Source organism: Cherax quadricarinatus, chromosome 24, assembly GCF_038502225.1.
Source record: "Cherax quadricarinatus isolate ZL_2023a chromosome 24, ASM3850222v1, whole genome shotgun sequence".
In the NCBI taxonomy this organism is placed as follows: Eukaryota; Metazoa; Arthropoda; class Malacostraca; order Decapoda; family Parastacidae; genus Cherax; species Cherax quadricarinatus.
In genome coordinates this window covers 39,523,467-39,535,511 of record NC_091315.1, presented here as the reverse complement: position 1 = coordinate 39,535,511, position 12,045 = coordinate 39,523,467, and the positions used below count along the sequence as shown (strand labels likewise).

The following is a 12,045-nucleotide window of genomic DNA, read 5'->3' as shown; positions in this document are numbered from 1 at the left end:
AAAAAGAAGAGCAGAGCAGAAATCAGCAATTACAGACCAGTGTCACTGCTGTCAATCACTAGCAAGATCCTTGAGACAATCTCAAGACAGAGTTCTTTGACTACCACTCACTACTTTGTGATCGTCAATATGGCTTCAGGAAAGGTTACTCTGCTGCTGATCTGTTGTTAAACCTCTCCACTAAGTGGCACCAGTCACTGGATGAATCGAAAGTCAGCTGTGTGGTAGCACTGGACATTGCTGGTGCTTTCGACCGGGTGTGGCACCAGGGCCTCTTAACAAAACTGCAGGCTCTATGCTATGTCTCCTCAGTGACTACCTTCATGGTAGATCTCTAAGGGTAATTCTCAATGGAATGGAAACAGCAAGACATCCTATTGGGGCAAGTGTTCCACAAGGAAGTGTGCTGGGACCATTGTTATGGAATGTCTACTTCAATGACCTCCTTCATCTCATCCCAGAATCCCATGCATATGCCAACAACTGTACACTGACATTCACTTATCCAAGAGAAGAAATGCCAGCTGCTCTAAGCTACATCAATCACCAGCTAAGAGCTATACCAGCTTGGGGAAATAGATGGCAAGTAACATTTGCACCTGAGAAAACACAAATGATGATGGTCTCTAGGCACCATGATGGTAATGCCGGTGCAGTAGTAAGGATGAATGGGAGGGAGTTGGCACCTGGGGAAGAAGTTGATATCCTTGGGGTGAAATTTGACTCCAAACTGACCATGAAGAACCACGTTGTAAATCTTGCAAACAAAGGCAGCCAGGAAGCTTACAGCACTTCGCCGTATCTCGCATCTGCTTGACAGTAGGGGTTGCAAGATTCTGTACGAGGCACAAGTATCCTCACACCTTGAGTATGCTCCACTTTCTTGGTTTGCTTGCCCCCATCCCTTTCTCATCTGTGACTGCTTGACAGAGTAGAGAACAGAGCAAGAAGTCTCATCTCTCGCCTGGACCAATCCTGGATAGATCTGCCATTTCAGCAGAGCCTTCAACACAGGAGGGATGTGGGTGGCCTTACTGTTATGTACATGGCCAATATTGTCAAAGTACCACACTTGGATCCACTTTGAGGACAGCATGAAGCAAGCTTCTATACCACAAGATGGGCAGAAAGCAGCAACTTCATCCGAGATCGTGATGAATGGTTTGAAAAACCGACAAGTTGAAAATTGAGACACTTATGCAACATATGGGAATCTTTATTCAGGAAACGTTTTGCCACACAGTGGCTTCTCAGTCCAATACAAAGCAGGTGTAAGGAGAGGAGGAGTTTGAAGTAATCAGTCCCTCAGCCTGGAGTCGATGTGTTCAGTCCACATTCTACAAGTTTGATGGACTGAACACATCGACTCCAGGCTGAGGGACTGATTACCTCAAACTACTCCTCTCCTTACACCTTCTGCTTTGTATTGGACTGATGAAGCCACTGTGTGGCGAAATGTTTCCTGAATAAAGATTCCCATATGTTGCATAAGTGTCTCAATCTTCATCCGAGATCATTGATCACCAGGATGACTCGAGTCTGGAACACATTCGTACAGCATTATGATGTCAATGAAATAAAGTCAGTTGATCAGATGAAAATGCTTGCCCACAGATACACCTACCATCCAACTTACGACCTGCTCAACACATGACCATTCGACTTATGACCGTGTTTTGTATGCCAAATTTCTAGGAAATAAACAACTGTTTGTGTTGTACACAGTGTTTATCCTAAACCTTACGGTATAAAATACAGTACTAACAGCATAAAAAGTAAAGTAAAAAATGAAATACCAAAATAAAACAAAATAAATAAAGTCATTACAAAAATGTGATGTTGATATTCAGTAGTAAAGTTCGACTTACGTCCATTTCAACTTACGACCAGTTGGTCGGAACCAAACTCAGTTGTAAGTTGGATGGTACCTGTGGCTCCAACTTCATCCTGTTCCCTATCTGTATGTCTCATGACAATAAAAATGCTTTCAAATGAGCTGATGTAGGTAACAGCTCTTAGCTTGTCAATAAAGTTAGGAATCCTTAACCTGTAAAATAGCTTGTCAATAAAGCTAGAGATCCTTAACCTAACCATGTCAAACCCTGTGTTGAAAAAAAAAAAAAAAAAGAGAGAGAAGAGAGAGAGAGAGAAGGGGGGGGGGGCAGTTCAAGATACTTTTGTTCAGAAATTGAGAGAGGTGGGCCCTTAATAAACAGTTTAAATTGTGGGTTCACTATTTAACCAGTGTTGATTGCTTCTTTCTCCCTCTAAAAGTTCATGAATATAACTTCTTGTGACATAACATTGTTCTAGTAATAAAACACTGGACAGAGAGTGCGCTCCATGAATAACAAATGATTAAAGATTATTACTTGCAGTTTATATACATGAATTAACAGTGAGAAGTCCTTATGAACAAAAAAATTGTAATTTATTAAATGTAGAAAAAGAAGACTGACTAACCAACATCATTCCTAGTGCCTTCCTCAGAGATTCCCCAAAGTCTGATATGTGATGCATAAGATATGGCTAACATCTTTTGTCCCGCCTCTCCACCCTGACTTGGAGGGGAGAGTTTGGCATTCAGGGCTGCCCGTTCAATCAGTTGATCAATATATGGTGAGGTGAAGGCCAGCTGCCAACCAGTGCTGTCTTTATTCCTGAAGATCAAGAAAAGATTAAATATCAGAATATTATTTTTAACACACCAGTCATCTCCCACCAAGGCAGGGTGACCCCAAAAAGAAAAAAGTTTTTTCCTTTTATATTTAGTAATTTATGAAGGCGAAGGAGTTACTGGCTCTTTCCTCCCAGCATTCTAGTCACCACATGGTAGAATATACTTTATTAACACAAAACTTAAATTTTTCAATTTATTTACAAAGGAAAACCAAGATCAGAAAAGTTTTTTTTTTGTTTTAAATCAGTATGATTTAAAGTATTATATTTATAGAGGCAAGGATAAATACATTATCTATGATAAAGCTGAATACAGCACAGGTAATTAATGCACTCGGAAAATGTGGTTTTTACCGTTACAAGGATTATTTTTTTAACATAGGTTTTCTAAAAGTAAGCAGAGGAGAAGAGAAGGTAAAAAAAGAGGGCTGGGCATCTGATAGTGTGTGAATTAGAAGCTACTGTTTGGTGAATTACGGTAGATGGTATGTAAATACCAACAAGCTGTAGTTGATAAAGGCACACAAGCAGTAACTGAAAAACTTTAAAAATATTTTGCCTGTACATCAGGGTTTTTCTAGTCTGGCAGATTGTACCTGCTGGTGGCACAATGTATAGGCAGAAAACAGGAACAAAGTCAGGTGTGAATACTGCAGATAGCCTACTGATCCACATTGAGCAAATCCAGACGTATAAGGAGGAGGAGGAGGAGGAGGAGGAGGAGGGGGGATGAGGAGGAGGAGGAGGGAGGAGGAGGAGGTGGTGGTGGAGGTGGTGGTGGTGGAGGTGTTGGTGGAGGTGGTGGAGGTGGTGGTGGAGGTGGTGGTGGAGGTGGTGGTGGAGGTGGTGGAGGTGGTGGTGGTGGTGGTGGTGGTGGTGGTTATGGAGGTAGTGGTGGTGGAGGTGGTGGTGGTGGAGGTAGTGGTGGTGGTGGTGGAGGAGGAGGTGGTGGTGGAGGTGGTGGAGGAGGTGGTGGTGGTGGTGGAGGTGGTGGTGGTGGAGGTGGTGGTGGTGGTGGAGGTGGAGGTGGTGGTGGTGGTGGTGGTGGTGGTGGTGGTGGAGGTGGTGGAGTTGGAGGTGGTGGTGGTGGAGGTGGTGCAGGTGTTGGTGTTGGAGGTGGAGGTGATGGTGGTGGAGGTGGAGGTGATGGTGGTGGAGGTGGTGGTGGAGGTGATGGTGGTGGAGGTGGAGGTGGAGGAGGTGGTGGAGGTGGAGGTGGAGGTGGTGGTGGAGGTGGTGGAGGTGGTGGTGGAGGTGGTTGTGGAGGTGGAGGTTGTGGAGGTGGTTGTGGTGGTGGTGGAGGTGGTGGTGGAGGTGGTGGTGGAGGTGGAGGTGGAGGAGGTGGTGGAGGTGGAGGTGGAGGTGGTGGTGGAGGTGGTGGAGGTGGTGGTGGAGGTGGTGGTGGAGGTGGTGGTGGAGGTGGTGGTGGAGGTGGTGGTGGAGGTGGTGGTGGAGGTGGTGGTGGTGGTGGTGGTGGTGGTGGTGGTGGTGGTGGTGGTGGTGGTGGTGGTGGTGGTGGTGGTGGAGGTGGAGGTGGTGGAGGTGGAGGTGGTGGTGGAGGCGGGTGAGCACCTCAGCATAATGTTGTGACGAAAATCAAAGGCCTACCATACAGGGAGGGGGGTCTTTTTTCGTCAGTGCATTCTGCTGGGTAGCAGCCATTAGGAAGATATCTCAGCCTGCTGCCACACTTCACAGTGACTTCTCATTGCTCACGTGGCTGCCGTAGCGAGACGGGTAGACATCTACTCGTCCTCATCCCAACATGGCATTCTTCAGGTCACCATGCGTCACTCACACCTCACTCTCCACCTATATATACAGTGGACCCCCGGTATACGATATTAATCCGTTCCCGAGAACTCATCGTATGCCAAAATTATCGGAAGGCAAATTAATTTTCCCCATAAGAAATAATGGAAATCAAATTAATCCGTGCGACACCCAAAAGTACTATGAAAAATAAGTTTTACCACATGAAATATTAAGTTTAATGCACACAAACTGAAGAAGACATGCACAGTTAGTAGTACTCTACTAACAATAGAATACATGACACTTACCTTTAATGAAGATCTGATGATGATTGATGGGATGGGAGGAGGGGAGAGTGTCGAACTTATTGTTTAGAAGGGGAATCCCCTTCCATTAGGACTTGAGGTAGCAAGTCCTTTTCTGGGGTTACTTCTCTTCTTTTAATGCCACTAGGACCAGCTTGAGAGTCACTGGACCTCTGTCGCACAACAAATCTGTCCATAGAGCTCTGTATCTCCCATTCCTTTACGATTTGTCTAAAATGGGCCACAACATTGTCATTGTAATAGTCAACACGGCTTGCAATAGCTGTGTTAGGGTGATTTTCATCCATAAAGGTTTGCAGTTCAACCCACTTTGCACACATTTTCTTAATTTTTGAAGTAGGCACAATGGATTCCACAACTGGCATAAGCTTCTCAGGGTTAGCCCCAAACACTTCAAAATCTTTCTTAATTTCCATACTAATTCTCACCCTTTTTACCACAGGGTTGGCACTAGAAGCTCTCTTGGGGCCCATGGCGACTTATTTTGCAGAAACAAGCACCAAAAACACTGTGATAATATGGAATGTACCGAATGTATGCTTAGATGCGAGCACACTAGCACTCACGTGGACGAATCGCGTGTGGTGGGTTTTTTAATGAGTGGCGAGGCAAAATTTTGGCGTTAAAATGCATTGAATACCGAATTTAATGTATACTGATGCCATCGAATACCTGGGGTCCACTGTTATGTCTTTCTACCTCTGTATGCTAGAAGTGATCAAGGTCCCAGGACCAAAATGTTTTCTAATAAATATGTCATAGCCTTTGCTTATGTGTCTTTCTAAACCAACTATTGTCTTAACCCCTTGACTGTCACAACCCCGAATCCTGATGCGTCTCCTGGTGTCGCAAAATTAAAAAAAAAAAAAAAAAAAAAAAAAAAAAAAAAGTCCCATGAAATGATAGAGAATCTTTTCCTGATTGCAATGACACCAAAAGAATGAAATTTGATGAAAAACCAACGGAATTATGCTCTCACTAACTTAGTGACCTAGGCGATATTTACGAATTGGCGATTTCGCACACTTTGAGCCCTATTTTCAGCTAATTCCATTGTTCCAGTCGACCAAACTCATAGCTATTTCTTTAGAACTCCATTTTTTTCTATCGATTAAGTACAAGAAACTGCCCATTTACCAATTTCAACTACCCAATAACGTGATCAGAAATTTGCAATTTGGCCAATTTCACGAAAATTAAAAAATATGTCAATTTCAAAATAGGGTCCATAATGAACAATGCAGACATTCCTGGCTCTAAAATAACATTTTCTATGTTCATCAGTCATGTCTCCAGGCCCCTTTGATATTACCCTTGCTTTCTATTTTGAATTTTTATTCAAACAAAAAATAGAAGATTTACTGTTATGCAGACTACTGCAATATTGTACTAATTGTATAAATAATGTCAACCCATTCATGACTGCATATTAGAGTGGCTAGTTGGACATTTAATGGACAATGACATCATTTGTTTACTTTTGAACATCGGCAAAAATCAAACATTTCCCCTACTTTGAGCTCCATTTCAAGGTTCTTTTCAAGTAAAACAAATCAAAATTGCCTCTATTTCTATAATATGTTTTCTATTCTATCATACGAGACCAAGAAAACGAGAATACAACCATAAATACTATATGAAAATAGTCCACAAAGTCGGCATTTAAAAAAAAAAAAAAAAAAAAAAAAAAAAAAACACGGTCGGAGTTTTTTTTTCTCATTATGCACTGTGTGCTGCAAGATTTTTTTTTTATATGGTGCACACTGACCACACAGACCCATTCTCTCACATGTGGGCCTACCAGCTTTCTCCTGCTTGATTTGAAGCCGCTAGAATTTACAAGTATATATACGTCAAACACGGTGGCTCATAAGACGTATATATACGACAAACAGTCAGAGGGTTAATTGACAGTTAACTATAAAATATTTTATTTTTTTGTTTTCCTTTGCCAGATGTTTAGTATATAATCCAATTTTCTTCATGTACTATAACTATACATTCAATTTATGTGGATTCACTTTACACACAGTTTGCCAGGAAGATAAGATTTTGAACCCAGAGGATTAGAAACTCAGGATAACCCAAGAAAGTCCATGTGTCATTGGGGACCACCAGTCTTATTTCCATTGGGGGTCCCTTAATCTTCTCCCCAGGATGCCACCAACAACAGTCGACTAACACCCACATACCTACCTACTGTTAGGTGAACAGGGGCAAGTGGTGTAAGGAAATGCCCAACATTTCACCAGTGCTGGGGAGCAATCATAGACACTCAGTGTGTGAGCCAAGATATGCAATCAACCAAGCCACAAGCCTCCCTCATGTCAATCAAGTGCTTATGGTATATTACATTTAATATACTATAAACCAAGGAATGCTAGATTAGGTCTTGTTACTAACAGTGAGACTCGGTAAATAATATTAGTCTTATCTACTCACCAACGGTTGACAGCACTTTAGAGAGCATGTAAAAAGTATAAACACAGTATATTATATATATATATATAAACTTATTTATTTCAGCAGAAGTACAAAAGAGTTAAATAAGAGGACATGCATTATACTGCATATATAAATAGTATTCTGGAACTTGCCATATAAAGACATGACAATGCCCATGTAAGAATAACTTCAGTCCTACTGGAAAGAAAGTTCTTAAGCTGCCATGCATACCATACTCAGAGGAATGTCTGAAGGTAATTTCATTGACCTAGTGAAGTCTCCTAGCTCGTGCTAAATGATTTTGTTCACTCGTGTATGAAAATTTTCCTGGGTAATGGAAACACAACCAGCATTTGTTTTCACCATTTAACCAATTCAAAACAGAATATCCACACACTGCAGATGCAGCCAGTCGAGTTAAAAAGTACACAACATACACAAATTATATCCATACATTATACAAGGGAAATGTTTACTATAAAACAGCATTACCCTCAGTACAATACAGGGAATCATACAAATGTTTCGACTCTCATTAAAAGTGCACACTAATTAATCATCCTTCTGGGCTATGAATTCTGATGAAAACATAGTCAAGAAAATTATACACTGTACTAAATAATAATAGGGAACTACTATGGTGTTACTTTTTTATTTTTTTTTAACCATGCCAGCTGTCTCTAGCAAAGATATGGTGACCTCCCACCCCCCCCTTCCCCTAAAACACAAAAGAAGCATACACCATAATTCATTCAACAGCTGTCTTGCCAGCTACTGAACCTCTAAAGTGCAACATTTCCCAACCATAATTCAGAGTGCAAGTACTGTACTTCTCACCCGTATGACTAGTCTGGCTAACTGGTTTCCCTGAATCTTTTCATAGATGTTATCCTGCTCACATTCCAACAACATGTCATGCCATAAAAGCTCACTTTTATCTAAATTCTTGTATAATATTCCCACCATGTTTCTCTCAAACAGACCTCTCCACTGTCCCTAGCTTCCCCCTCAATGCAACATTTAAAACATGTTCCTCATATCCATATAAAAATGTGGGTACATGTCCCTATATACAGTGGAACCTCAAATATCGAACTTTCTTCAGTCCAGAAGGCTGTCCAAGTGCTGTTACCGAATGAATTTATTCCCATCAGGAATAATGTAAATTAGATTAGTCCATTTCAAACCCTCAAAAATACACTTACATAATTGGTCGAGTTGGGAGCAGTTCGATTTTTGAGGTTCCACTGTACTGGTATATTCCCCTTTTTGCCTCCACAGATAAGTTTCATTCTATAGATTCTACAACATTCCACCCATCTTTTTCCCCTCATCCATTTTATGGTTCACCTCATCTTTCATAGACCGATCTGCTAACATGCCTGCTCCCAAAATTCTAAAAACATTTACTTTCTTCATACTCACTCCCTCTCCCCAATCTGGTGTCAAATCTTTCAGTTCTCAATTTTTTTTTTTTTATTCATCACCTTTCCTTTTTTTTTTTTTTCTTAAGCTCATTAGTAATTCTGTTCTTTTACATACACTCCCTTTGTAACTTCTCTCCAGAATCTCCAGAAAGATCTGTGTCATCAACAGAGAATAACTGTGACAAGTTCTACTTTGTATTAGATTCATTATCCTTTAATCCTACATCTTTACCCTACACCTTAGTTTTCACTTATTTAACAACTCCTGTTAACAACTCCTATATATACGTATATGTATATATATATATATTATAGGTAGTAGGTTGGTAAACAGCAACCGTCCAGGGAGGTACTATAGTCCTGCCAAGTGAGTGTAAAACGAAAGCCTGCAATTGTTTTACATGATGGTAGAATTGCTGGTGTCCTTTTTTCTGTCTCATAAACATGCAAGATTTCAGGTACGTCTTGCTACTTCTACTTACACTTAGGTCACACTACGCATACATGTACAAGCGTATATATACATACCCCTCTGGGTTTTCTTCTATTTTCTTTCTAGTTCTTGTTCTTGTTTTTTTTTTTTTTTTTATTATCACACCGGCCGATTCCCACCAAGGCAGGGTGGCCCGAAAAAGAAAAACTTTCACCATCATTCACTCCATCACTGTCTTGCCAGAAGGGTGCTTTACACTACAGTTTTTAAACTGCAACATTAACACCCCTCCTTCAGAGTGCAGGCACTGTACTTCCCATCTCCAGGACTCAAGTCCGGCCTGCCGGTTTCCCTGAATCCCTTCATAAATGTTACTTTGCTCACACTCCAACAGCACGTCAAGTATTAAAAACCATTTGTCTCCATTCACTCCTATCAAACACGCTCACGCATGCCTGCTGGAAGTCCAAGCCCCTCGCACACAAAACCTCCTTTACCCCCTCCCTCCAACCCTTCCTAGGCCGACCCCTACCCCGCCTTCCTTCCACTACAGACTGATACACTCTTGAAGTCATTCTGTTTTGCTCCATTCTCTCTACATGTCCGAACCACCTCAACAACCCTTCCTCAGCCCTCTGGACAACAGTTTTGGTAATCCCGCACCTCCTCCTAACTTCCAAACTACGAATTCTCTGCATTATATTCACACCACACATTGCCCTCAGACATGACATCTCCACTGCCTCCAGCCTTCTCCTCGCTGCAACATTCATCACCCACGCTTCACACCCATATAAGAGCGTTGGTAAAACTATACTCTCATACATTCCCCTCTTTGCCTCCAAGGACAAAGTTCTTTGTCTCCACAGACTCCTAAGTGCACCACTCACTCTTTTTCCCTCATCAATTCTATGATTCACCTCATCTTTCATAGACCCATCCGCTGACACGTCCACTCCCAAATATCTGAATACGTTCACCTCCTCCATACTCTCTCCCTCCAATCTGATATTCAATCTTTCATCACCTAATCTTTTTGTTATCCTCATAACCTTACTCTTTCCTGTATTCACCTTTAATTTTCTTCTTTTGCACACCCTACCAAATTCATCCACCAATCTCTGCAACTTCTCTTCAGAATCTCCCAAGAGCACAGTGTCATCAGCAAAGAGCAGCTGTGACAACTCCCACTTTGTGTGTGATTCTTTATCTTTTAACTCCACGCCTCTTGCCAAGACCCTCGCATTTACTTCTCTTACAACCCCATCTATAAATATATTAAACAACCACGGTGACATCACACATCCTTGTCTAAGGCCTACTTTTACTGGGAAAAAATTTCCCTCTTTCCTACATACTCTAACTTGAGCCTCACTATCCTCGTAAAAACTCTTCACTGCTTTCAGTAACCTACCTCCCACACCATACACTTGCAACATCTGCCACATTGCCCCCCTATCCACCCTGTCATACGCCTTTTCCAAATCCATAAATGCCACAAGGACCTCTTTAGCCTTATCTAAATACTGTTCACTTATACGTTTCACTGTAAACACCTGGTCCACACACCCCCTACCTTTCCTAAAGCCTCCTTGTTCATCTGCTATCCTATTCTCTGTCTTACTCTTAATTCTTTCAATTATAACTCTACCATACACTTTACCAGGTACACTCAACAGACTTATCCCCCTATAATTTTTGCACTCTCTTTTATCCCCTTTGCCTTTATACAAAGGAACTATGCATGCTCTCTGCCAATCCCTAGGTACCTTACCCTCTTCCATACATTTATTAAATAATTGCACCAACCACTCCAAAACTATATCCCCACCTGCTTTTAACATTTCTATCTTTATCCCATCAATCCCGGCTGCCTTACCCCCTTTCATTTTACCTACTGCCTCACGAACTTCCCCCACACTCACAACTGGCTCTTCCTCACTCCTACAAGATGTTATTCCTCCTTGCCCTATACACGAAATCACAGCTTCCCTATCTTCATCAACATTTAACAATTCCTCAAAATATTCCTTCCATCTTCCCAATACCTCTAACTCTCCATTTAATAACTCTCCTCTCCTATTTTTAACTGACAAATCCATTTGTTCTCTAGGCTTTCTTAACTTGTTAATCTCACTCCAAAACTTTTTCTTATTTTCAACAAAATTTGTTGATAACATCTCACCCACTCTCTCATTTGCTCTCTTTTTACATTGCTTCACCACTCTCTTAACTTCTCTCTTTTTCTCCATATACTCTTCCCTCCTTGCATCACTTCTACTTTGTAAAAACTTCTCATATGCTAACTTTTTCTCCCTTACTACTCTCTTTACATCATCATTCCACCAATCGCTCCTCTTCCCTCCTGCACCCACTTTCCTGTAACCACAAACTTCTGCTGAACACTCTAACACTACATTTTTAAACCTACCCCATACCTCTTCGACCCCATTGCCTATGCTCTCATTAGCCCATCTATCCTCCAATAGCTGTTTATATCTTACCCTAACTGCCTCCTCTTTTAGTTTATAAACCTTCACCTCTCTCTTCCCTGATGCTTCTATTCTCCTTGTATCCCATCTACCTTTTACTCTCAGTGTAGCTACAACTAGAAAGTGATCTGATATATCTGTGGCCCCTCTATAAACATGTACATCCTGAAGTCTACTCAACAGTCTTTTATCTACCAATACATAATCCAACAAACTACTGTCATTTCGCCCTACATCATATCGTGTATACTTATTTATCCTCTTTTTCTTAAAATATGTATTACCTATAACTAAACCCCTTTCTATACAAAGTTCAATCAAAGGGCTCCCATTATCATTTACACCTGGCACCCCAAACTTACCTACCACACCCTCTCTAAAAGTTTCTCCTACTTTAGCATTCAAGTCCCCTACCACAATTACTCTCTCACTTGGTTCAAAGGCTCCTATACATTCACTTAACATCTCCCAAAATCTCTCTCTCTCCT

At 41.4% G+C, this 12,045-nt stretch overlaps 1 protein-coding gene across 3 annotated transcripts in view; it reads right to left on the bottom strand.

Annotated features, from left to right (window-relative positions):
• LOC128690933 (SH3KBP1-binding protein 1) overlaps window positions 1-12,045 on the bottom strand; it is an 82,188-nt gene that overhangs the window by 51,100 nt on the left and 19,043 nt on the right. For 2 of the 3 annotated variants that reach the window (XM_053779717.2, XM_070088387.1), the window contains exons 7-8: window positions 7,203-7,217; window positions 2,464-2,660 (exon numbers count right to left, since the gene is read on the bottom strand). In XM_053779717.2, the coding sequence (XP_053635692.1) occupies window positions 2,464-2,660; window positions 7,203-7,217 (212 nt within the window). The remainder of the gene's footprint in view (window positions 1-2,463; window positions 2,661-7,202; window positions 7,218-12,045) is intronic. The other variant, XM_053779718.2, reaches the window with a different exon arrangement.